This window comes from Haliotis rufescens, unplaced genomic scaffold (genome assembly GCF_023055435.1).
Source record: "Haliotis rufescens isolate VD_foot unplaced genomic scaffold, xgHalRufe1.0.p SCAF_18, whole genome shotgun sequence".
Taxonomy (NCBI): Eukaryota; Metazoa; Mollusca; class Gastropoda; order Lepetellida; family Haliotidae; genus Haliotis; species Haliotis rufescens.
In genome coordinates, this window is record NW_025963868.1 from 9,214,372 (window position 1) to 9,241,812 (window position 27,441).

Here is a 27,441-nt window from a genome sequence, read left to right on the forward strand (position 1 = left end):
AGAGAGCTCCGAAAGCGGGATATCGCTGTGAGGAGCTTGTCGGAACCCGTAAGCTTTAAGTCGAAATCAAAAGTACGACATATTTGGAATATACTGAGTGTTAGAGGTAGGCATTTGCTTACAGAAAATTACATGTTATTTCTCTTGTCATCAATTTTATTTTGTCCAAAACAGGACAAGTGAATCATTAGGCATATATTCGGATGATAATTGTCTTTTGACGATTGTCCCGGTCTGGTACTCGATGCAAGTATCAGGCTGAGTATGATGGGATACACTGTCACTTGTTGAACAAGCAATTAATATCCTGTTCTAGACTAACGGCGCTTTGTTTCTGAAAATGTTCAGAATTTTGATAGAAACAAACAACTCCATGTAATTAAACAACAAGAGTCCCAGTGTGGTGTGAGATTCCGATGTGTTGAATATGTAGACTTACTTCATTTAGTGCTAAAGCATTATAGTAAGCATATTGGGGATCGGCTGATGGGAAAATAGTATCATTGTATGGTTCAGCCATTTGTCTTAATGATAGAACAATTTCATAAAAAACGTTTGTCGCCACCAGGATTTGAACCTGCGAAGTCCGCACGGATGGCTAACGAAGTCAGTCTTCTGCCACGGGGACATGGGAGAAAGGGTGTGAAATTAACAACTAAATATTAAAGGGGCACTGATCTAACGCAATTCCCCGGGACTGGTTGTTGCCTTTGTTATTGTTTTTTCCCAGTGAGTACCCGGATGTATAGCAGAAATCTAGACTAGTTCGCGACCTCTGATGCGCCATTCGTAAGCGCATTAGTCACTTTTATGGGTAGTAATAAGGGCGTATGGTCACATTGATCAACAAAATGAAATACAGTTTTCGAGATAATAAGGAAATGTAGGCATCTTTGTGAGTAGCATCGGTAATGGTGACGAAGTTTTGATAAGTCACTAGCTTGGTAATTTTGCGATTTTCGTTTACACTATTTTGACTTGCAACACAAAGTATATATTTCACCTGAGCATATGCTTTTTTAAAGTGTGTATATTTTGTTACTGTCAAATGTGTAACAAATTTATTAAACGTCTAAATATTCAGTTATTTTACAAAGTGACTGAAAAACATTTCCATCTGTATTATTATGATAACGAATTCCAAACATTTTGATGTTTAATGTCATCACCAAGAGACTGAAAATGTTACGTTGAAAAGTACATTTCTATGTTGTTTGGCTTCTAATCCAACATAATAATCTGTTGTGATGTTGTTAGGCCCTTTTGGTCGTCTTAATCAATTTTAGTCAATCTGAAGAATTTCCCAACCAAGACGTAGCGGAACAAGAACGAATCGGTTCAATGCTACAGCCAATGAAGGAAAACAAAATGCAGATATCATAATTACAACCTACCAAATTTATGTGTATAAGTTTTAGGCAGCTTCCTTGTTCGAGGAATGTATCCGTGAATATCCACACAAAGGAACAATATCCCACTCGTCTGCAGCTGTACAAAGAAACTTATTCGATGTCACGTGTCTCAGTAACAATCAAATATTTTAAAAGATATATATCGTTTCGGGATATTATAACCCGTGTTCGTTTCTCAACTGATCGCTTGGATTGTTTCAGGTGTTTTACATAGGTGTCAAGTCTCAATGGTCGGCTGAGAAAGCCCACGTGACAACTATTTTCATAGCGATCACGGTTCCTAAAAATTCCATTGAGTGATAGATAACAATGATCAATCAATCAACGTATTATCAGTTAACCCTTTGAACAAAGTATGTTGTTTTTACATCGGCACTTCGCGCCATGATATGAGTGTATTCCCTTTGTTTTAGTAAACCTAGACATGTAAACACTCACTCTTGACATATCCACTGTGCAAGATAACAGTGATTAATCAATCAACATATTTTCTGTTAATCCTTTGATGACTAGGAACGATCCGTTGATTTACAAAAAAAAGTAAATCAAGTGATCATTCATCTCTTGCTGGGCTGCCACGTGCATATTACATAACACACATTTCACCTTACTTCAAACCTGGATTTAGATTGAATAATTACCCCAGACACAATAAATGCCAAATGGGAACCTTTGTCAGGTAATATAAGTGGTGCTACCACTAATTGTACCTGTAATAAATTCATTAACTGAGCATCAAGTGAATGACGACAAATACACAAGTGTAGGGTTATACAAGAAAACGTGGATGACAACAAGGGAGTAGTAATCGTATTATCGACGCAAGCCGAAATCCGAAAATGCTTTCACTGCATGGATACTGTTTTTAGTATTAAACTATAACCATCTGGGGTATTTCCAAATGACGACGTCCGATGAGCTCCCTTGTTCTTTTTGTCTGTTTGTTTAGGCTGAAGAAATGAATTAACATGCGCCCTTTGTCGAAATCTTTATAGATCACAGTTAACCAATCAGTGTTCAAAAATGCGTAAAACAAATATTGCCTCCAGCCTCCAAGATTATTTAGCTGTCCTTCCAGACGGTACCCCAGTCTCTGGTCACGCTCAGTTGCGTTGCGTATCATCCGGGTACTCACGGGGGAAAAACAATAACAAAGGCAACAACCAGTCCGTTAGATCAGTGCCCCTTTAACTTACATCAGTACCAACTGCTTATCCCTTTATGAACTGCGAAATGAGTATTATGCAATTTTTATACAGTATGTTACTCGATGCATTCTTGTATTTGTACAGTACTTGTGATTTTGAAGCTTTTCGTTCACCGAAACAAACAGACAGAAAAGAAATTACTATTGATCAGGGCTATATTTGCTCATAATAGGCCAATCAACATGGGCAAGTAATGTTCAGTTGATTGATAAATGTGCTCGAGTTGGTCCAAAATGAATGGTGTACTTGCCCCAGGACATTCATTTCATAACCCACATCGGCAAAGTGCGAGGTGCACGTGCGAAAGGCTTGGGGAACACATTTCACGTGCTTCACGAGGGCCGACTCACACAGTGTTCTCACAGTTGAGCATAGAGTTCCTGAATATCTTTCAAAATGCCTTTAACAAAACAATGTTTTTTAAGCGTTTTAGGTACTATAAATGTTGGACATGGTTTAAATAAATTAGATCCCTCCTGCGCCCTTAGGTATCTAACTGTCAAATTTTAAAAGTTGGATCCCTGCTTGGAGGGATCTAATTTATTCTTAGTGTTTTCTGAAACAACAAAAGTAGACATTAAAAGCTGATTACTTTCCTGGATTTTCACCCATAGCCTTTCTAACCACTGATACAATTTGGGTATGCATTAATGTTCGTTTAGATCATCTGTCTGTGTTTCAGATTAATGTGACGTGATGGAGATGTTGTCACTGAGACTAGTTACATTCTTTCTGCTGGTCTGCTTCAGCGTCATCTTAGTCAATGGTAAGGATCTCGCAACATGAGGGAGATATGGGTGGCCCAGTCAACGAAGGTTTCACAATGGGCGATCTTTTTCAATTTATCTTCCCTTCACTAACCCGCTAGGTGCGCTGACCCGGACGGTCCAACCTTAAACTGACGGCGCATGTGGTATGCGCAAAACGAGCACTACATGTTACTATGACGTCTATAGACAGTTAACTAGTATAACCCTCACCTCTGTCGGCAACAGTCACGCTTGTGTGTGGACAGCATATCTTTTCGCCTAAACAATGATTTATCTATTGCCATGTCCGGAAATAAATGTTCCTTGATTTAATGATACATCAGGGATGACCATGACTGATTGTAATGTATAGTTATCCACTAGATAGGCGTTCAAAGCGATGCAGTGAGATCAGCTGATCGTTCATCCCAGGTCGCTTTGTTGATCGGTACTGAAAGTGTTGGCCTTGATGTATGAATATGAAAATTAAGTAGATTTTGTATACGTTCCTATATCTATGTTGTAGCATCGCCGGGCAGGCTACATCATATGCATGCATTTCAGTATGTACAACGGTGAGGCGATACGGTACGCGAAATGTGAAGGTCTCATGCGACGTTGCCCGTAGCATGAGCAATGTTGTGAATATTGACAGCAACACATGTACGAGCGTAAGTATTTGTCGGATATATAACAGAGAGCAATGAGAAATTTTCTCAAGATATTGTAAGAGTAACAGGAACTGTAAAATTACGTCATCAACTAGATTTCATGATACAATGTTCAAAATAAAAGAAATGGAAATCACTGAAATCTGTTTTGATATTTAAGGGTTAATTGGTGCATGTTGTATACAAGGATTTTATGTATATGAATGGTAGCTGTTTGTTGCCAAATACTACCATGATTATATTTCAATATGATCAATGAAATATATATATTATATTGGCCTTTTTTTAATTTTACAAAGTAGAAAAAAAAATTCAGACACAGAGGACCCTATATATTAGTTAAAATACATATTCAAGAGTATTTGTACCAACTACAATTTTTATAAAATAAAACAATATATTCATACTCATTGCTAATCTCTATAATGTTGATTGTATTAACAATGCAGTGTCTACATCCAGTTTGCATTGACAATAATCATATGATTGTGACACAGTAAAGCTGATTCTTAACTTCATTAGGCCTTGCTTTTTATGTTTCCTTGTTCTAAAGCTTTTTATGTTTCCTTGTTCTAAACTGATGTTTCAAATTCCAACATAAACAAATTATTAATCTTTTTGTTTTTTTCTCTTCACACCAAAATATATCTGCATTGCACTAGGACTCTTATTATTTTATTGAATATCATGGCACACTTGTGCATGTGTACTAGTATTTGATAACACATGCATGACTTTTTAGCTGTCATCTGTTTCTGAACTGAATATTATGCTAATAAAGGTAAGTAACATTAAAAAGGGACTCTGGTATTCTTTCAGGTTTGGAGAATCAATCAATTCATTGTGAAAACATTTTTAATTTCTTACATAAGTTACTTTGATCTTGATAAGATCAAAATAGATCCAAATTAAATTGAGGAGGATTAAATTATGCAGTCTTATTCATTTCAGCCAGTCTGTCTAAAATCAAGTCCTATTTTTCAGGCAATAATAAATGAATGAAAATTTAAGAAAAAATATGCCTTACCTGAGTGAATCAGTCAATATGCATATTGACTGAAATTTTCAGTCAAAATACATATTGGGTCTGATTATAGACACTGACTGTAACATATGTAAGTATAATCTGTTATATGCAAAAACAAATAACATAAATAAATCCATTTATCTACATGGAATGACTGTGGGGTTCAATTTGCATTTATTTAACCATCAGAAGATTTGATGATAAACTTTCATATTCATATTTTCATATAAATATACTTTATACTACAGGTGTCTTGAAGTACTGTTGAATGAAAATCAGGATACTTAGGATAGTGTGTGGGTTTGTATGGGAAATAATTTGTCAACATTAAAATAAATATGATGTTACTAAAACAAGAAGATAAAACTATGATTAAGATCTATTTATGCATCATACACATTTTGTGGGGTAGTCAGTATGATTTGTTGTTTGTTGGGACAAATCTCTGTAATTAACTACTATTTTAAGAGCATGAGTATCAGAATTCTGTAAGAAATGATGGATCAATGAATTAACACCTGTGATGACTCAGAGCACTTAATGGTGGGACACATGTTATAAGGGGCAGAATAATATGGGTAAATCTCTTATTTCAAAGAATGATGACTGGTATGTATATTGCAAATCGAGTAACTGAGTGCTCAATTGATGCATGGTAGATGTTCATTTGGCCTATTTCTAAAAAAAATAATGTAAATTTAAATATTCAGATGCAACTTTAATTTTGATATAAAAAGATACATTTAAAATCAGTTGTTTTATTATGTTGAATGTTATTTCTTCTTAAAATATTTGTAAAGGCACGGATGTATACCTACTTTATAGATCATTGGTAAAGGCCTGTCAAAGATGTCTGTGTGCTGCAAATGTTGGCGTATCACTAGTTTTATTACATTGGAGTCCATGGCAGTATTTGTTGAGATTTGAATGCTTGAATTGTTGTGGGAAATAACACAAAGGCTGATAAATAAAATGAGTTTGCATTATGTCATCGATGCAATATGTTAGCCCAGACCGACTAATGCCTCGCTGTTTTCTGACGTAGAAAATACTGTGGCGATATACCATTTTTCATGACGTTTTGCCCGCTATATTCCAAAGTGACAATTCGTCTTGTAGTTGAAGACTCAACAAATGTTCATATTACAAACTAATAATCACTACAAAATATGTGCTAGTTAAAAATATTCAGTTGTAAACGACCGTTTTTGAACGCAGGGGCAACAGGATAACTCTTTAGCTTGGCTCCGTCTCTACATGTCAGTAGTTGTCGCAGCGCGCATTGATCCGGGAACCAGACCGGAAGCGACAGTTTGGACCGTCGCTTATATCATTTCAAAAGGAGAGTTATTGCCCTTTGGAACAAAAAGATCGCCCATTCTCTGTTCAATTCACTCCCCTTAGACATGCCAGGATCTGCTGATCTAAGATTCACCTTGATTAGGATCCTTGGATGTTAGCACCATACCCATGTTCATGGAATTACAACCTGCATCACTTCAGGCTTTAACCTTTAGCCTGCTGAATTATTTTCACACTTCTTACCCCTGCCTGCTGGATTAATTTTAGCATAAGGCGCTCTAAAGAGGGTGGGTGATTTCAAACAGTCGGTGCCTCATTAAACAAGGGCCAATTGAAGAAATATTTTGCACATTTATTCCTGATAGAAAACTACACAATTCTATATAAAAAATATCCTGATGTTTTCAATCATACCAAGGTTAAGACCAAAGCGAACACAAAATTTGTAAATTTTCTTGAACTTACCTGAACTGCGTTATTGAAGGTGGTTTGCATTTCATGCTAGGAACCTTTTAATATCGTAACATTTGTGCAAATTGATTTCAATAATCATATCTCCGATATCTTAATTTTAATTGAGTAAAAATTCGGGTTTTATAATCGGCATATATCAGCGCGATGGTAAATTAGGAACCATTTCAGTGAATTTATTATCTAAACGTTAAACAGAAAAATAACTTAATTTTCGAGGTCATCATGTCGGTTGCAGAAATACGAACATTCGGGTTAATCTGACGTGTCATGTTATAAAATTTGCAGGAAACAATTAATGACTTATAAATATTCACTAATCCTAATTTCAAGCGTTTTGGTTGAATATTTACAATATACAAAAATAAACAACCCGTGTCATGAAGCTAGCAGACGTCCTAAAATCAAACATGGCGCGCTTCGCCCGACCTCCGCATAACTTATTGCTATTTTAATATCAACAAAGTTTCCATTGCCTTTATAAATGTAACTTGGCGAAAGTTGATGATCTTCTCAATCGAAGAATGTTTTATTCGTCATATTCCAATAAATATGACGAGAGAAAAATAAAAATAAAGATCGTGAATTCTGACAGCACTTTTTCAATAAGTGCAAAGGTCACCGGATGTGATGTCACAGACAGGGGTAGTCTGCTGATAAGCTTTCGAAACCAAACAATTACAGTAAATTTTGAAATAGTTCGCCTATCACATAGAGCAAAAATATAAGTCGATACACAGTATCAGTAATCACCACTAACATGAAATAAAAATGTGACTTTGACGATATAATTCGCGTATTAGTTAATCCGTTTGACCTTGCATGCTCCAATGACCCGGAGACGGTAGACGATAAATCAACATGCCACATGCAAGTTTCTCGGTATCTTTTATTTGAACTTCTGTTGATATTTAAGAATCACCATTCAATGTTGTGAATATAAATGGGACATGATTCATATTTCTGCGATGTACACGCTGATAAGTTTCACTACAACAAGTGTATCCCACGTAATGCGTCTATGGATATCGTCGATCAGCAAGATCACCCTCAACAACAGGTGCACGAAAATGGGCTCAACAAAACGTGTTTCAAAATAACATCCCCGCGTTGCTGAATATGATAGGGTATATATAAGCAATAAAATGCTACATACATATTTTCGGTGTAAGTTCCACATTACATTTAGGATAGTTTTCCTTTCGGGAAAACATTCATAGATTCTAGCATGATTCTAGAACAGTTACACGAAGGATTTCTAAATTTATTAAAAAAATATGAAGACCACCATGGTTGCGTATTGATGATAGATTTGTAATTGTTAAATTATTTACAGCTGTTTACAGGTTTTAAAATTTTAAGTTATATTTAATAGTTATTTTTCCCACAATGATGGTGTGTGGGGACAGTAAATATTAGTCTTTGCATCAGCACAGTGTAACTGATCAAACTTCAATTATTATCTTTAGTTTAAACATATTTATTCAACAATTATTATCTTTCACTCTGAAAATCAACTATGTGAATAAGTAACTCTCTGATGTCATCATTTTAATTTTAGTATTCCATGAATAATGAATAAATCAGATCCTTAACATATACATACTAAACATGCTAAACTCATATGGGCATTAATCTTGTGCATTATGTGGTTTGTTTCCAAATAAAACAATTCTGAAATATAATTTAATAGGAATTAATTTTATTTTAATTACAGTAACAGTACTTGTAACAGTACATGACATTTTTGTTTGTTTAATCACAAGAACCATGGTGGCACATGAGCTGGTAAGTTTGCCATAGGTTTCTTAGAAAATGCTATCTCAGTCTTCTGGTTGGAATGAAAAGAAACATGCCTGTGTACATGTTTACCCTTGCCAGATGTATTTTTTCCAGTCAGCCAATCCATTACTTTTGTTCGCCTTATGTGGTCTATATTATACATACAGGTACTTCTTCCAACCTGTTTTTTCTTTGTATGCAATCACAGTATCACAACTTCCTCAGCTGGTGTGTATAAAAGTTCCCCTGTCATCATGAAAAAAGAATTATAAAGGAAAGTCATATTTTCATTCAAAAACATATCTGTCTTTCCTTGAATACTCTTTGTCTAAGTGCCAGAAATGTCAGTGTCATAAAAAAAATTAAAAAAAGATTTTCATAAGGACTTTTTTTAGATAGACCTAGATCTAAGTCAAACCATGTGACTAGTTAGGTAGAATTATACTTATAAGCACTCATTTCTGAGGTGTCCATATTTTTCACATTTTTAGGACTAAACGTGATCCGTGTAGATCTGCCTGTTTTGTTATGTAAAACAAATTCTTGTCTTAAAAAATGAGAAAAGGAATCATTCAGACGAAATTTTTTATCCCATTGATTCACGAACATCAGTTGAAATGTACAGTGGTGACTTTTGTACCCAAAATTTCTAGTAATTTGTTAACCAAATGGGTATGTGATTTTGTAGATCTACCTAGAATTATTTCAAAGATATACATTAATTTGGTGTCTTAAACTTAAGATAATATCACTTTCCTATCAAAACAATTCATTCTAACTTAGGTTTAACCAACTTAACTGGCCTCTCCTTCAGTGACAAGACGTCAATTTTCTCTCAACACAATCAATTTCAAGGATCACAGTCATAATCATATTTGGAACTTGATGAAATATTTTATCATGTGTTCTGTTCATCTACATGAAAACATAAATATAATTATAGATCTATTGTCTTATTTTCTTAGGTACAAATGCACAAAGTATTTTGGGTACAATTTAATTTGTTTTGGGTACAAAATCACATATATAGGAGCCTAGAATCTATATATATTTACGCTAGCCTCGTTGTGTACCAAAATTTTATCGGTTCAGAGGACGGGAGGTTCTCAGAAAGTTTTCAACAACATCTTTAATATTTAAATTGTTCTTTTTGTAATGTTAGACAATACGTTGTATCGCTCTCCGTTGCGTTCGTTTTTAGAAAATATTTTAAAAATTAAAATCATCGAGCGTGAAATCCATTACGGTTTCGGATTTAGACTTACACATTTTCATTGCGACAATCACGAAGAAATATGAAACAAATAGGAGTGAAGACTGCTCTCCAGATCAATAAATAGTAAATAGTTGACGAAAAATAGTAAATTATGTATTTTCTTTTGAATTTGAATCTATTTCGGAATTTCTTTATGATAGCTTACCAACTTTTGCATATTTTGCTTCCATGTGTCACATGCGGTACGTGCTTCCGGTTTCAGAAATGATAGCTAAAATTGCAAGTATTTTGATTATTTCTCGTAAAATGCATTATTTTGCTATTAAATGGTTTACCTAGAATGTATATCAGTTCAGATTTTGCGTATCATCCAATATTTGTCTTTTTTCGCAGTGTTTGTTGACTTTGTTCAACTCAACAAATCGCGAGTTAGGCCACGCCCAAACGTATCACTGACGTTTGTCGGCTTGTCAATGTGTCGGAAAGTTTATCAAACGAAATCATTTGCAAACTCTTTAAAAATGAAATTCTTTTTACAAAGATTTATACATACGTGTCAATAATTCTAGAAAATTAAGTAAGATGTAACAAAATGTATGTAATAGTCTAACGGGATAACTATGCATGTGGAGTTGTTTGTTTACCGCCGTTGCCATGATCGTACAAGTTCCATCCAATCGATGATGTTACGATTCAGATTGTTTTTGTTTACAATTAGTTACACCGAAAGTTGCTAATTTTTAGAAATAAAGGAACATGAGTGTTTTCCTTTCGTCAGCAAACAAAAAATTATGATCGAATAGGAAAAATGATGAAATTAAAAAGAAAATATCGGACTGCATGCCGCTCAACGTGAAGTGCCAAAAGTCAACAATGGCCGTTTCTGGTAGTTGTGTGCTGAGAAGTTTGGCCGAAACATTTTTAACTCGCGATATTTTCTTTTTGAGGTAAATGAATGACTGAACGTTTTGATATTGAGCAAGCTGAGCATTTATGCATGTCATACGTAATTTAAATGTTACGCAAAGCCTTCTTGGTAAATAGATATGGCGAGTTTTATTTTGGGGTGTTGTTATGCTATTTGCCTGTCCAATGGGTTCGACATCAGATGCACAGGGATGGACACCTCTGTCCAATGGGTTCGACGTTAGCGTGCAGAGCTTTAAGCAGCTTGCCAAGCTCAGCTTGCCAGGCTCAGCTTACCAGGCTCAGCTTGACAGGCTCAGCTTGACAGGCTCAGCTTGTCAGGCTCAGCTTACCAGGCTCAGCTTGACAGGCTCAGCTTACCAGGCTCAGCTTGACAGGCTCAGCTTGACAGGCTCAGCTTCCCAGGCTCAGCTTGACAGGCTCAGCTTGCCAGGCTCAGCTTACCAGGCTCAGTTTGACAGGCTCAGCTTGACAGGCTCAGCTTGTCAGGCTCAGCTTACCAGGCTCAGCTTGACAGGCTCAGCTTACCAGGCTCAGCTTGACAGGCTCAGCTTGACAGGCTCAGCTTCCCAGGCTCAGCTTGACAGGCTCAGCTTGACAGGCTCAGCTCACCAGGCTCAGCTTGACAGGCTCAGCTTGACAGGCTCAGCTTACCAGGTTCAGCTTGACAGGCTCAGCTTACCAGGCTCAGCTTGACAGTCTCAGCTAACCAGGCTCAGCTTGACAGGCTCAGCTTGACAGGCTCAGCTTACCAGGCTCAGCTTACCAGGCTCAACTTCCCAGGCTCAGCTTACCAGGCTCAGCTTACAAGGCTCCGGTTACCAGTCTCAGCTTGACAGGCTCAGCTTGACAGGCTCAGCTTGACAGACTCAGCTTGACAGGCTGAGCTTACCAGGCTGAGCTTGACAGGCTCAGCTTACCAGGCTGAGCTTGACAGGCTCAGCATGACAGGCTCAGCTTGACGGTCTCAGCTTACCAGGCTCAGCTTGACAGGCTCAGCTTGACAGGCTGAGCTTACCAGGCTGAGCTTGACAGGATCAGCTTACCAGGCTGAGCTTGACAGGCTGAGCTTGACAGGCTCAGTTTACCAGGCTCAGCTTGACAGGCTCAGCTTACAAGGCTCAGCTTACCAGGCTCAGCGTTCAAGTCTCAGCTTGACAGGCTCAGCTTGACAGGCTCGGCTTGACAGGCTCAGCTTACCAGGCTCAGCTTGACAGGTTCAGCTTGACAGTCTCAGCTTACCAGGCTCAGCTTCACAGGCTCAGCTTACCAGACTCAGCTTGACAGGCTCAGCTTGACAGGCTCAGCGTACCAGGCTCAGCTTGACAGGCTCAGCTTGAGAGTGTCAGCTTGACAGGCTCAGCTTGACAGGCTCAGCTTGAGAGGCTCCGGTTACCAGTCTCCGGTTACCAGGCTCGGCTTGACAGGCTCAGCTTACCAGGCTCAGCTTGACAGGCTCAGCTTGAGAGTCTCAGTTTACCAGGCTCAGCTTGACAGGCTCAGCTTGAGAGGCTCAGCTTACCAGGCTCAGCTTGACAGGCTCAGCTTACCAGGCTCAGCTTGACAAGCTCAGCTTACCAGGCTCAGCTTACCAGGCTCAGCTTACCAGGCTCAGCTTGACAGGCTCAGCTTACCAGGCTCAGCGTACCAGGCTCAGCTTGACAGTCTCAGCTTGAGAGGGTCAGCTTGACAGGCTCAGCTTACCAGGCTCAGCTCGACAGGCTCAGCTTCACAGGCTCAGCTTACCAGTCTCCGGTTACCAGGCTCAGCTTGACAGGCTCAGCTTACCAGGCTCAGCGTACCAGGCTCAGCTCGACAGACTCAGCTTGAGAGGGTCAGCTTGACAGGCTCAGCTTACCAGGCTCAGCTCGACAGGCTCAGCTTGACAGGCTCAGCTTACCAGGCTCAGCTTGACAGGCTCAGCTTGACAGGCTCAGCTTACCAGGCTCAGCTTACCAGGCTCAGCTTGACAGGCTCAGCTTACCAGGCTCAGCTTGACAGGCTCAGCTTGACAGGCTCAGCTTACCAGGCTCAGCTTGCCAGGCTCAGCTTAACAGGCTCAGCTTTGCGAGCCATCACTTTACGAAGCGGTTGAAACATTTATTGAACACTGTAATAGTCAGGCTCGGTCGAAAATGATCAAGAACTTCGGTTTTCGTCCACGTTACTGTGATCGTTTGAAGTTTTAATAGTTATTAAATATATGATTATTTATTATTAAATACACGTCTTGTGTGTAAAAACTATGTATATTGTACGTATAAGATCAATTAAATGTTTCAAAGTAATATTTAACAGTTATAGTTAGCTCCAGTGATCGGCTCAAATAGTCCCGCGATCTACTGGTGCTTACGTCATCAAAAGTTGGGTAGTTTATTCCAAAATTGTTTCATGCTCTAAATCCACTAAAGTAAATATATTTATTCCAAAATACTTACGTAAACACCTCCCTGGACATGTTATTGAGTAGATTACATCCATCCCAATTAATGTCACGTCGTATATTTGGTGTTTAATCGCATTCTTCTCGCTCTAACTTTTGGCGTCTTCTGCTACATGTATTTCCGGAAGTGACGTCTCCACGAATATAATCTCGTTCCAAATAAGTTGCAGAAATAACAGACTCAACGTAAATTGTAGTTTTTGGTCCAGCGAGTTTTTAGAAATTTTATAATGATTAGTTAGACTAGTTTACAGTTTTTTCTATAACAATTACCATGCAGCATTACTGGCTCTGCCTTTGCGCATAGTGATTATTCTTTTCCAAGTGGATTAAATAGAATTTGTAGAAATTAATTGTCTAGAATCTAACTGTCAAAACTGACAAGCGTTAAAAATAGAGTACGACTTGCAGTTAGTTCATGTACATATTGAAATTATAACTGTCATTACTAATAACAACAACAAGAAGTAAAGATTTCAATTGACTTTTATTATTTGTCATAGTTTTCTTTTACATCCGTTTTAACAATATCTCTTGGAAACTGACGGTTGGGATGGGACTGAAAACATCCTGACAACCACGTTTCCCCCACCCCCAACCCGTTACAAACACTATATGTCTGTGCTGTCGCCTAAATATGTCTGTCCTGTCACTTTCTTTAAGGTGACAGCAGAGACAGTGACAGGAGAGACAAACTATGACCTAATGCCAGCTTAGGACAATGACTTCTCTCTTGCACTAAAAAAAGCACACTGGTTGAGTTCCATTCTGACAGTCAAATATACTCATTATATTTGATTTTTTTAATAAAAATTTCGGAATCCCAAATGCATGGTGACAGCACAGACACCTACAAAAAGTACACATCAAAAGACAACATTTACCAGTTATTTTGAAGACACTGCACCAATATAAATTGGTTGAGCATATGGTGCCATGATAGTACTGGAAAGGAGGAGACCTGCAAAGACCTTAGCCTTCTGGCTTACCAAAGGTGCAATTATTATTTGTATTTGTACTATCTGGTGACAGGACAGACACTATTACTCTGGACAAGATTACTGTTGCCAAAAATAATGAATCCAAGTGGAAAACCAACAGCTTTTCTGCTGTTATCAGCCTTTCATGATGTCATGCTACACAAATCACCAGGGCTTTGGAAAGTATTTGTTCCCAGAGACTTACGGTAAGATAATTAGTGAAAGTTTGATTTTTTATTTATGGACAACAAATTTCTGCATATTTCTGCAGATTTAAGGTATTTTTCTGGCTAACATAAGGTTATAGCAGTAATTTGATCAGAATATTGCATAAATATCTTCATTGTCAAGTAATCTGAAAACAGAATTATGAGTTGTTTTCAAGAAAATTCATTTGGACAGGAAATGTTACTTTTTTAGAGAATGACCCATGTATGACACTGATGAGGTTGTAACATGCCGTTATGCAACTTCTATTTTCGAATACTTTTCAATGTTGAAGTCCATTGTTTTCGATGTTTGGTTTCATATTCAATTTCGAAGTTTAGTCGTACTTAACCATGTGTTAACTATACAAACGCAAACAGAGTAGCTTGTTCTGCTTATATCAGCTTTATCGCCTTGTTTGTCTAATAGTGTGGCTTGTGTTACTAGCATCATGGCATGCGTCCACGCTTCATGTATTATAGCGCTAGCAATATGTTGAATCGAAAACCAGCATCTTTGAATAGTTCTCTTATTCTTAACATTACTCTTTTTCACATGAAGATACAAAATTCCCCACTGATTATTTCAAAGCTTCAATTAGGGTTGGCATCTCAGCACACACCTTTGGGTACATGAACAGTGTATGATGCTTGCCCTTTCTTAACTGAACTGTACAAGATTCCCACTTGTCAGAACCAATATTATAAGTTGTAGCCGAATCACTCGTGGTACAACACCTAACATGGGACGCATTAAACCACACATACCCCAAGTGATACTGCTACAAGGATTTTATCTTGCCAACATGTTTCAATCTGCCATTGTAACAGAAATAAAACAAGTTGAAACAGCTGTTCGATTGACCTGAGGTTAACTTGTGCTTTGTCATGTGACTTTTATTGACTCGTAAACAATGTGCAGCTTTTTGCATTGCAGCAGGGTACAAGGGTTTTCTTCTACCGCTCAGGAATCCACATGCAGCCTGTCTTGTTCGTGGCGGGGTATAAGGGATTTATTCTACTGTTCAGAAATGTATTTCCTTCCCAGGCAGGAAACATTACAAGTTTTAGCACTATCACGAGGGGTACATGTCCAACTTTTGACTCTAGTAGGGTTACAGCTGTCCAACTATTAACCTTAGTAGTGTTCTAACTGTCCATCTTTTCACCCTAGTGGTGTTCCAACTGTCCAACTTTTCACCCTAGTAGTGTTCCAACTGTCCAACTTTTCACCCTAGTGGTGTTCCAACTGTCCAACTTTTCACCCTATTGGTGTTCCAACTGTCCATCTTTTCACCCTAGTGGTGTTCCAACTGTCCATCTTTTCACCCTAGTGGTGTTCCAACTGTCCAACTTTCCACCCTAGTGGTGTTCCAACTGTCCATCTTTTCACCCTAGTGGTGTTCCAACTGTCCATCTTTTCACCCTAGTGGTGTTCCAACTGTCCATCTTTTCACCCTAGTGGTGTTCCAGCTGTCCATCTTTTCACCCTAGTGGTGTTCCAACTGTCCATCTTTTAACCCTAGTGGTGTTCCAACTGTCCATCTTTTAACCCTTGTGGTGTTCCAACTGTCCATCTTTTCACCCTAGTGGTGTTCCAACTGTCCAACTTTTAACCCTAGTGGTGTTCCAACTGTCCATCTTTTCACCCTAGTGGTGTTCCAACTGTCCATCTTTTAACCCTTGTGGTGTTTCAACTGTCCATCTTTTCACCCTAGTGGTGTTCCAACTGTCCATCTTTTAACCCTAGTGGTGTTCCAACTGTCCAACTTTTCACCCTAGTGGTGTTCTAGCTGTCCATCTTTTCACCCTAGTGGTGTTCCAACTGTCCATCTTTTAACCCTAGTGGTGTTCCAACTGTCCATCTTTTAACCCTTGTGGTGTTTCAACTGTCCATCTTTTCACCCTAGTGGTGTTCCAACTGTCCAACTTTACACCCTAATGGTGTTCCAACTGTCCATCTTTTAACCCTAGTGGTGTTCCAACTGTCCAACTTTTCACCCTAGTGGTGTTCTAGCTGTCCATCTTTTCACCCTAGTGGTGTTCCAACTGTCCATCTTTTAACCCTAGTGGTGTTCCAACTGTCCATCTTTTAACCCTAGTGGTGTTCCAACTGTCCAACTTTTAACCCTTGTGGTGTTCCAACTGTCCATCTTTTAACCCTAGTGGTGTTCCAACTGTCCAACTTTTCACCCTAGTGGTGTTCAAAATGTCCATCTTTTAACCCTAGTGGTGTTCCAACTCTCCAACTTTTCACCCTAGTGGTGTTCCAACTGTCAATTTTTAACCCTAGTGGTGTTCCAACTGTCCATCTTTTAACCCTAGTGGTGTTCCAACTGTCCAACTTTTCACCCTAGTGGTGTTCTAGCTGTCCATCTTTTAACCCTAGTGGTGTTCCAACTGTCCATCTTTTAACCCTATTGGTGTTCCAACTGTCCAACTTTTAACCCTAGTGGTGTTCCAACTGTCCAACTTTCCACCCTAGTGTTGTTCCAACTGTCCATCTTTTAACCCTAGTGGTGTTCCAACTGTCCATCTTTTCACCCTAGTGGTGTTCCAACTGTCCATCTTTTAACCCTAGTGGTGTTCCAACTGTCCAACTTTCCACCCTCGTGTTGTTCCAACTGTCCATCTTTCCACCCTAGTGGTGTTCCAACTGTCCATCTTTTCACCCTAGTGGTGTTCCAACTGTCCATCTTTTAACCCTAGTGGTGTTCCAACTGTCCATCTTTTCACCCTAGTGGTGTTCCAACTGTCCATCTTTTCACCCTAGTGGTGTTCCAACTGTCCAACTTTCCACCCTAGTGGTGTTCCAACTGTCCATCTTTTCACCCTAGTGGTGTTCCAACTGTCCATCTTTTCACCCTAGTGGTGTTCCAACTGTCCATCTTTTCACCCTAGTGGTGTTCCAGCTGTCCGTCTTTTCACCCTGGTGGTGTTCCAACTGTCCATCTTTTAACCCTAGTGGTGTTCCAACTGTCCAACTTTTAACCCTTGTGGTGTTCCAACTGTCCATCTTTTCACCCTAGTGGTGTTCCAACTGTCCATCTTTTCACCCTAGTGGTGTTCCAACTGTCCATCTTTCCACCCTAGTGGTGTTCCAACTGTCCATCTTTCCACCCTAGTGGTGTTCCAACTGTCCAACTTTTCACCCTAATGGTGTTCCAACTGTCCATCTTTTAACCCTAGTGGTGTTCCATAACTTCCAACTGTCCAACTTTTCACCCTAGTGGTGTTCTAGCTGTCCATCTTTTCACCCTAGTGGTGTTCCAACTGTCCATCTTTTAACCCTAGTGGTGTTCCAACTGTCCATCTTTTAACCCTAGTGGTGTTCCAACTGTCCAACTTTTCACCCTAGTGGTGTTCCAACTGTCCAACTTTTCACCCTAGTGGTGTTCAAAATGTCCATCTTTTAACCCTAGTGGTGTTCCAACTGTCCTACTTTTCACCCTAGTGGTGTTCTAACTGTCCATCTTTTAACCCTAGTGGTGTTCCAACTGTCCATCTTTTCACCCTAGTGGTGTTCCAACTGTCCATCTTTTCACCCTAGTGGTGTTCCAACTGTCCATCTTTTCACCCTAGTGGTGTTCCAGCTGTCCATCTTTTCACCCTAGTGGTGTTCCAACTGTCCATCTTTTAACCCTAGTGGTGTTCCAACTGTCCATCTTTTAACCCTTGTGGTGTTTCAACTGTCCATCTTTTAACCCTAGTGGTGTTCCAACTGTCCATCTTTTAACCCTATTGGTGTTCCAGCTGTCCAACTTTTAACCCTAGTGGTGTTCCAACTGTCCAACTTTCCACCCTAGTGTTGTTCCAACTGTCCAACTTTCCACCCTAGTGTTGTTCCAACTGTCCATCTTTCCACCCTAGTGGTGTTCCAACTGTCCATCTTTTAACCCTAGTGGTGTTCCAACTGTCCAACTTTTCACCCTAGTGGTGTTCCAACTGTCCATCTTTTCACCCTAGTGTTGTTCCAACTGTCCATCTTTCCACCTTAGTGGTGTTCCAACTGTCCATCTTTTAACCCTAGTGGTGTTCCAACTGTCCAACATTTCACCCTAGTGGTGTTCCAACTGTCCATCTTTACACCCTAGTGGTGTTCCAACTGTCCAACATTTCACCCTAGTGGTGTTCTAACTGTCCATCTTTTCACCCTAGTGGTGTTCCAACTGTCCAACTTTTCACCCTAGTGGTGTTCCAACTGTCCAACTTTTCACCCTAGTGGTGTTCCAACTGTCCAACTTTTCACCCTAGTGGTGTTCCAACTCTCCAACCTTTAACAGGCCGATTAACTTTGTTTTTGAAATACCAAAGTCAGACATGATGGTTGGAATGCTTGGCTCCACTGTACGGAGAGTTTCAAAGCCTTCACGCTGATTGATTAGGAAGTTCAACTGATGCGACCTTCTGTGCAGTTGATGGGGGTGTCTTCGGGTCTTCCTGCCGGGGGTTATTGTATCAGCATGATGAAAATAAAGGATGTGATTTTAATGAACTTGCCTTACATCTTGTCGTTACAATGTTCAAGTTATGATGAGGACCCCTTGGCCTTCATGTTTGAATTCAAACAGTGTTTGTTTTTCTCCACAGATGCGGCCGATACAAGTACGTCCTGCCCTGAAGTAGCATGTCTTGGCCAGCCGGTCAACATCACCTGTGACATCACAGGGGTGTACGATACAATTGGGTTTTCACGGCCAGGGGGTCTTGAAGTAATGACGTGCCTGGCCAAGGAGGAAAAATGCTATGTTAATGTTGATAATTATGAGATTGTGTTTCGCTCTCCTGAAAAGCATATTCTTCGTATCAAGAAATTTGCAAAGAAGGATATTGGAACGTGGAATTGTCGAGATGGAACCGACCCTCTCTTGAAGACTTGTCATGTGGATGGATATGGTAAGATTCTTACCATTTTGAAGTTGGGCGGGGGATATAGGAACCGTGTTTTCAGTCCTTCCGCTTCTCAGTTGGGGCAGATTTTCAGAAAAGCTATATTTTTAGACTTATCCCATCTCACAATACGCATTTCTTTTTCTTCTTTCGATCCTATATGTCTGTAACTGCCTGAGGTGGCCCAGTGACAGCAGAGTTCACTGACTCTGCAGAGTGTCTAGATCGAATCCCACTGCTGACTCATGGCCCTTTGCGTTGTGTTTTATTTGATGGTAACTGTCTGGTTTAACCGTGAGTCAGCTAACTGGGGACACTCCTGTGAGACGTTGTAGTAGGGTTCATGCATCCGGCGGGGGAATAAGGACAAAAATGCTTGTTGAAAATATAATGAATTTTTAATATAACAAAAGTGAAATGTTTAACAGAATATAAAATTAAAAAATTCAACAATCACACAGAAGAAAGCTGTCTATAATTTACTACCTATATATTTCTACCTACCCTGAGCCTACTTATTCCAAACCCCATTTCTCCCCCAAGGAAACCCCTACACAAACTATATGAATAAATCTACCTACATACTTACGATTCTACTAACATCCTAATTTCTCCCCCACCCAGCTACATCAAAACCTATTCTACAACTAACTAAAGAGGTGTCTTGTTAAACAAGAGTCTGTGTCAAAATATCCCCGAACTTGAGAGGACTTATTTGTCGGGGAATCCCGAGCTCATAAGACACTGAATGCTGCAGTACCAGGTCCTTATATACCACTAGGCTGACCCTTGACCCTGTCATACAGCCATTGGCCAGCAACGCTGTTTGCAACCAATCAGGGTGTTCCTACCATATTGTGCTCGGCGGATCAAAGCTCGTGGCAGAACATACACGTGGCTCGAGCACACACCCCAAAGGTCCAAAAGAAAACGATTTACGGCCAAAAACATGAGTAATAAGAGAGATAACTGACTACAGGATACATATGACTTCCAGACGTACTTATATCAAATGTATAAGATGTTTCTTATCGATTCTAAAAATAGCCACCCAGTGTCCCTTATGCTATGTTATTAAGCTAAATGACGTGATCTCCTACATGTCTGAAACAAAGGTTTCCTGCTTCTAAAGAATATTCATCCACCATACGTACCTCACATCGCCAGATCTAGGTCATGCACGAATTGCATGCTGGTTGACCTACATGCGCCCATCACGTGTCTATCCCAGCAAACTCATCCTCTTTCAAATCGCCACAGTGGTGATGTGTTTTTGGATCTGGGAATCCATTTTTGTTTTTTCCTTGCCAATTTACCTATTTCTACGGCATGACGTGTAGGCGTATCTTCTCTCCTTCAGATCCTCATTACGAGTGCTCGGTTTGTTGCAGCAAGTGTATTAAATTATGTTTCAACAGAGTTATGTCCCTTGCTCCGTGCTTTTCGACTTAGTTCATACTGAATGAAATGGGGACATGTTTTCTTAGAAACTAATAAAGTTACATGAAGGAAGTTAGCACGCTAGACTAAGAGATACTTGTCAAGACTGAGTTAGAAAATTTGTGCCGTAAATAATGTTTTTCCAGAGTTACATCCCTTGCTACATGTTTTTAGAATTTGTGCATACATGCCCAGTTACGGTCTTGATCCATGTTTTATTTGTTTTATTCGGTGCATAGTGAAAGTAAAATCAGATTTTCCCCTGACAAAGCCACCCCAGTGCCTCTCTCTTTCTAAGATTGTATTGGACTCTTTGTTTCCACTGTTAACATAGGTTAAGAATAGGTCTTCAGCAACCCATACTTGCTGTCAAAGGTGACAATGCTTGTCGTAAAAGGCAGCTAACGGGATTGGGTGGTCAGACTCGCTGACTTCGTTGATCAATGTCTTCATACGCCAATTGCATAGATTGATACTCTTGATGTCAATCACTGGATTGTCTGGTCCAGACTCGATTATTTACAGACCCCCGTCATGCAGATGGAATATTGCTGAGTGTGGTGTTAAATAGCAAACAAACAAACAATCTTTATCATGCTGAAGCATAATTATTTTTTTCAAAATTTTTCAGGAACAAAAATTCTTATACAAGAAAATCCCTGCACCTCTTCCCACCCCACTGTCCGTTATGGCTGTGAGTATACATATTTCTGGCTACAGCCCAGTATTATTTTCATTTGATTTCTTTTCTTATTTCAGATGTAAAACAGTCCCCAACACCCCCTACTCCAGGTTGCGTTGAAGTCGACAGAACTACATTTGGTCCGAGTACATTGTGTAAAGGTTTTGAAAAGGATCCAAATGTCAACATTACAATAACGGTGAGACGGATTAAGGATTTCAAATCACCACTTTTGGTGAAGATTCACTGCCATGTCTCCATGTGTGAGTCTGATGGTTGGGATGCTGTGCCTGTGTTTGGCAACGCCTCCATGAGTGAGTCTGATCTTTGGGATGCTGTGTTAGGCCACTCCTCCATGTGTGAGTCTGATTGTTTGGATGCTGTGTTAGGCCACTCCTCCATGTGTGAGTCTGATTGTTGAGATGCTGTGTTAGGCCACTCCTCCGTGTGTGAGTCTGATTGTTGGGATGCTGTGTTAGGCCACTCCTCCATGTGTGAGTCTGATTGTTGGGATACTGTGTTAGGCCACTCCTCCATGTGTGAGTCTGATGGTTGGGATGCTGTGCCTGTGTTTGGCAACGCCTCCATGTGTCAGTCTGATTGTTGGGATGCTGTGCCTGTGTTTGGCAACGCCTCCATGAGTGAGTCTGATTGTGTGGATGCTGTGCCTGTGTTAGGCCACTCCTCCATGTGTGAGTCTGATTGTTGGGATGCTGTGTTAGGCCACTCCTCCATGTGTGAGTCTGATGGTTGGGATGCTGTGCCTGTGTTAGGCCACTCCTCCATGTGTGGATCAAAGCTCGTGGCAGAACATACACGTGGCTCGAGCACACACCCCAAAGGTCCAAAAGAAAACGATTTACGGCCAAAAACATGAGTAATAAGAGAGATAACTGACTACAGGATACATATGACTTCCAGACGTACTTATATCAAATGTATAAGATGTTTCTTATCGATTCTAAAAATAGCCACCCAGTGTCCCTTATGCTATGTTATTAAGCTAAATGACGTGATCTCCTACATGTCTGAAACAAAGGTTTCCTGCTTCTAAAGAATATTCATCCACCATACGTACCTCACATCGCCAGATCTAGGTCATGCACGAATTGCATGCTGGTTGACCTACATGCGCCCATCACGTGTCTATCCCAGCAAACTCATCCTCTTTCAAATCGCCACAGTGGTGATGTGTTTTTGGATCTGGGAATCCATTTTTGTTTTTTCCTTGCCAATTTACCTATTTCTACGGCATGACGTGTAGGCGTATCTTCTCTCCTTCAGATCCTCATTACGAGTGCTCGGTAGGTTGCAGCAAGTGTATTAAATTATGTTTCAACAGAGTTATGTCCCTTGCTCCGTGCTTTTCGACTTAGTTCATACTGAATGAAATGGGGACATGTTTTCTTAGAAACTAATAAAGTTACATGAAGGAAGTTAGCACGCTAGACTAAGAGATACTTGTCAAGACTGAGTTAGAAAATTTGTGCCGTAAATAATGTTTTTCCAGAGTTACATCCCTTGCTACATGTTTTTAGAATTTGTGCATACATGCCCAGTTACGGTCTTGATCCATGTTTTATTTGTTTTATTCGGTGCATAGTGAAAGTAAAATCAGATTTTCCCCTGACAAAGCCACCCCAGTGCCTCTCTCTTTCTAAGATTGTATTGGACTCTTTGTTTCCACTGTTAACATAGGTTAAGAATAGGTCTTCAGCAACCCATACTTGCTGTCAAAGGTGACAATGCTTGTCGTAAAAGGCAGCTAACGGGATTGGGTGGTCAGACTCGCTGACTTCGTTGATCAATGTCTTCATACGCCAATTGCATAGATTGATACTCTTGATGTCAATCACTGGATTGTCTGGTCCAGACTCGATTATTTACAGACCCCCGTCATGCAGATGGAATATTGCTGAGTGTGGTGTTAAATAGCAAACAAACAAACAATCTTTATCATGCTGAAGCATAATTATTTTTTTCAAAATTTTTCAGGAACAAAAATTCTTATACAAGAAAATCCCTGCACCTCTTCCCACCCCACTGTCCGTTATGGCTGTGAGTATACATATTTCTGGCTACAGCCCAGTATTATTTTCATTTGATTTCTTTTCTTATTTCAGATGTAAAACAGTCCCCAACACCCCCTACTCCAGGTTGCGTTGAAGTCGACAAAACTACATTTGGTCCGAGTACATTGTGTAAAGGTTTTGAAAAGGATCCAAATGTCAACATTACAATAACGGTGAGACGGATTAAGGATTTCAAATCACCACTTTTGGTGAAGATTCACTGCCATGTCTCCATGTGTGAGTCTGATGGTTGGGATGCTGTGCCTGTGTTTGGCAACGCCTCCATGAGTGAGTCTGATCTTTGGGATGCTGTGTTAGGCCACTCCTCCATGTGTGAGTCTGATTGTTGGGATGCTGTGTTAGGCCACTCCCCCATGTGTGAGTCTGATCTTTGGGATGCTGTGCCTGTGTTCGGCCACTCCCCCATGTGTGAGTCTGATCTTTGGGATGCTGTGCCTGTGTTAGGCCACTCCTCCATGTGTGAGTCTGATGGTTGGGATGCTGTGCCTGTGTTAGGCCACTCCTCCATGCGTGAGTCTGATTGTTGGGATTCTGTGCCTGTGTTCGGCCACTCCCCCATGTGTGAGTCTGATCTTTGGGATGCTGTGCCTGTGTTAGGCAACTCCCCCATGTGTGAGTCTGATCTTTGGGATGCTGTGCCTGTGTTCGGCCACTCCCCCATGTGTGAGTCTGATCTTTGGGATGCTGTGCCTGTGTTAGGCCACTCCTCCATGTGTGAGTCTGATTGTTGGGATGCTGTGCCTGTGTTCGGCCACTCCCCCATGTGTGAGTCTGATCTTTGGGATGCTGTGCCTGTGTTAGGCCACTCCTCTATGCGTGAGTCTGATTGTTGGGATTCTGTGCCTGTGTTCGGCCACTCCCCCATGTGTGAGTCTGATCTTTGGGATTCTGTGCCTGTGTTCGGCCACTCCTCCATGTGTGAGTCTGATTGTTGGGATGCTGTGTCTGTGTTAGGCCACTCCTCCATGTGTGAGTCTGATCTTTGGGATGCTGTGCCTGTGTTCGGCCACTCCTCCATGTGTGAGTCTGATTGTTGGGATGCTGTGCCTGTGTTAGGCCACTCCCCCATGTGTGAGTCTGATTGTTGGGATGCTGTGCCTGTGTTCGGCCACTCCTCCATGTGTGAGTCTGATTGTTGGGATGCTGTGCCTGTGTTCGGCCACTCCCCCATGTGTGAGTCTGATTGTTGGGATGCTGTGCCTGTGTTCGGCCACTCCCCCATGTGTGAGTCTGATCTTTGGGATGCTGTGCCTGTGTTAGGCCACTCCTCTATGCGTGAGTCTGATCTTTGGGATGCTGTGCCTGTGTTCGGCCACTCCTCATTCTAGATGGAACTGAACTCTACTCATGGAAGTGGATGAATACTATCATCTGTTATTACCTGAGTGACTGATCAGTAATGAGTAATTCTAATTGTTCTGGACACCTTATATTTCCTGAATATGCTGAAAAAAACCATTACATTTTTTTCCGAATGATCTTTCATGTCAGATTGATGCATTTGGTAAAAATGACAGAATAGAAAACCAGTTTTTAGTTTGAATAATATTTTTAATTTCTTGCAAACATAACTACTTCTTGACATGTGATCACTTTGGGCTTCTCCCTCATTGATCTGACAAGCCGTGATATTACTGGAATACTGTTCAAAGCGGCATTAACATCACTCGCTCACTCACTATAAGTCAGTACCATGATTACAGAGATTATCCTGTGATATGTGATTGTTTGTTTGCTGTTAACGCCACACTAAGGATTCAAGCTATATGACCAAATAAATTGTTTCATGATTTAAGTAATGTCGGATGTCTCCAGAGTATTACACACAATGAACCAGGTCACTGGCCCTGACCACGTGATCCATCAAGTTGCCTGACACGCATAGGTTGCTGGGTACCAATTCTAACACAGACTCCCCACAGTGTAGATGTGTGAATAGGTTCATCTGAATAAGGGACGATCGGTTACAAGATAAGCTGGTCCTTTGTCCAGTATTACAGTCCCAAATGTCCAGATTAGTAAGATATTTCAGTCAGTATAATTATTTTTTTCAGGTGGCCAACCTGCCCTACACCTTCACGTATGACCAGTACAAAGAGAATGATGATGTGTCTCTCCCCTACATCCCGAAAGGTGGGGATGTAGAATGCAGAGTCACTGGGCCAGCCTCTCAGTGCTACACTGTCTCCAAGCCATACAAGAACAAAATCTGTAAGTTTCCAAGTGCGGGCACGAGGGCTGCATATTGGCGGAAAAATTGTATTACAAAATATTAAGGGGTTAAAAAATCCGATGTTCCGGACATCAAATTAGATAGGGACTCCCAAACTCTTTTGTGGGTTAAATGTCTGATGACGTACCTATTTATTATTGGGACATATGTGTTTCAATGGCCATGCTTACACCATCGAAAATTGCAGACAATCTACCTTTTTATACTCACTGTTTACAACATTAGCACATGGTTTCTATGTTTATCAGACAGACAATAAGGCTTGTCCTCCTTGTTAACCATACAACCATGTTGCCACAACATCCTATGTGAATGTATATTTGAAGTCCCCCGCTTCAGCCAATCGCAATGAGTTTGAATATAAACAGTGAATGCAATTTGGAATAACAACGTATCATAAAATCATAAAATATGTTATTGCATATGAAAGTTCGAAATCAAACAAGAACAAAATCTGTAAGTTACCCCTCAGTGCTATACACCGTCCAAGCCATACAAGAACAAAATCTGTAAGTTGCCAAACATTGGCACCTTTTACCCCTCAGTGCTATACACCGTCCAAGCCATACAAGAACAAAATCTGTAAGTTGCCAAACATTGGCACCTTTTTACCCCTCAGTGCTATACACCCTCCAAGCCATACAAGAACAAAATCTGTAAGTTGCCAAACATTGGCACCTCTTTACCCCTCGGTGCTATACACCCTCCAAGCCATACAAGAACAAAATCTGTAAGTTGCCAAACATTGGCACCTCTTTTCCCCTCAGTGCTATACACCCTCCAAGCCATACAAGAACAAAATCTGTAAGATGCCAAACTTTGGCACCTCTTTACCCCTCAGTGCTATACACCCTCCAAGCCATACAAGAACAAAATCTGTAAGTTGCCAAACATTGGCACCTCTTTACCCCTCGGTGCTATACACCCTCCAAGCCATACAAGAACAAAATCTGTAAGTTGCCAAACTTTGGCACCTCTTTACCCCTCAGTGCTATACACCCTCCAAGCCATACAAGAACAAAATCTGTAAGTTGCCAAACTTTGGCACCTCTTTACCCCTCAGTGCTATACACCCTCCAAGCCATACAAGAACAAAATCTGTAAGTTACCCCTCAGTGCTATACACCCTCCAAGCCATACAAGAACAAAATCTGTAAGTTACCCCTCAGTGCTATACACCCTCCAAGCCATACAAGAACAAAATCTGTAAGTTGCCAAACATTAGCACCTCTTTGCCCCTCAGTGCTATACTTCCTCCAAGCCATACTCACTCACTCACTCACTCACCTATGTACTCACTCACCTATGTTATCACTCACTCACCTATGTTCTCACTCACTCACTCACTTTCATCTTTTTAGGTGCTCCTGGATTTTCTACATTGGCTTACATTGGCCTTGTCATTGGCCTTGTAGTTGGACTGGGCCTTGTCGGCCTAGCGGTTGATTGCTTTTACTGCAAGCCAAGGAATAAGGGCGCCATTCACTTCGTGGGGGCCAAACTGAAGTCCAGGAATCCTGATGCAACAACTGAAGAGTATGTATAACCTCAGACTTTCAACAAACTTTGAAGCTTAATTGTCCTGAATTCCGTAGTTTTACACCTCCCTGACTTGTGGCACGCCTTGGATAAACTCATGAATTTGGATGACTGGTGTAAACATACAGACATGCACTTTTGGTAAGCAATAATGCAAAAGTCAACTCCAC

General features: G+C 40.4%; 1 protein-coding gene across 1 annotated transcript in view; it reads left to right on the forward strand.

Annotated features, from left to right (window-relative positions):
- Positions 1-27,441, forward strand: part of LOC124126608 — a 39,444-nt gene continuing 12,003 nt past the window's right edge. The window contains exons 1-6 of the mRNA XM_048398182.1: positions 1-106; positions 3,303-3,386; positions 18,985-19,290; positions 21,484-21,605; positions 25,554-25,710; positions 27,094-27,268. Coding sequence (XP_048254139.1) covers positions 3,317-3,386; positions 18,985-19,290; positions 21,484-21,605; positions 25,554-25,710; positions 27,094-27,268 — 830 coding nt within the window. The 5' untranslated portion in view covers positions 1-106; positions 3,303-3,316. The remainder of the gene's footprint in view (positions 107-3,302; positions 3,387-18,984; positions 19,291-21,483; positions 21,606-25,553; positions 25,711-27,093; positions 27,269-27,441) is intronic.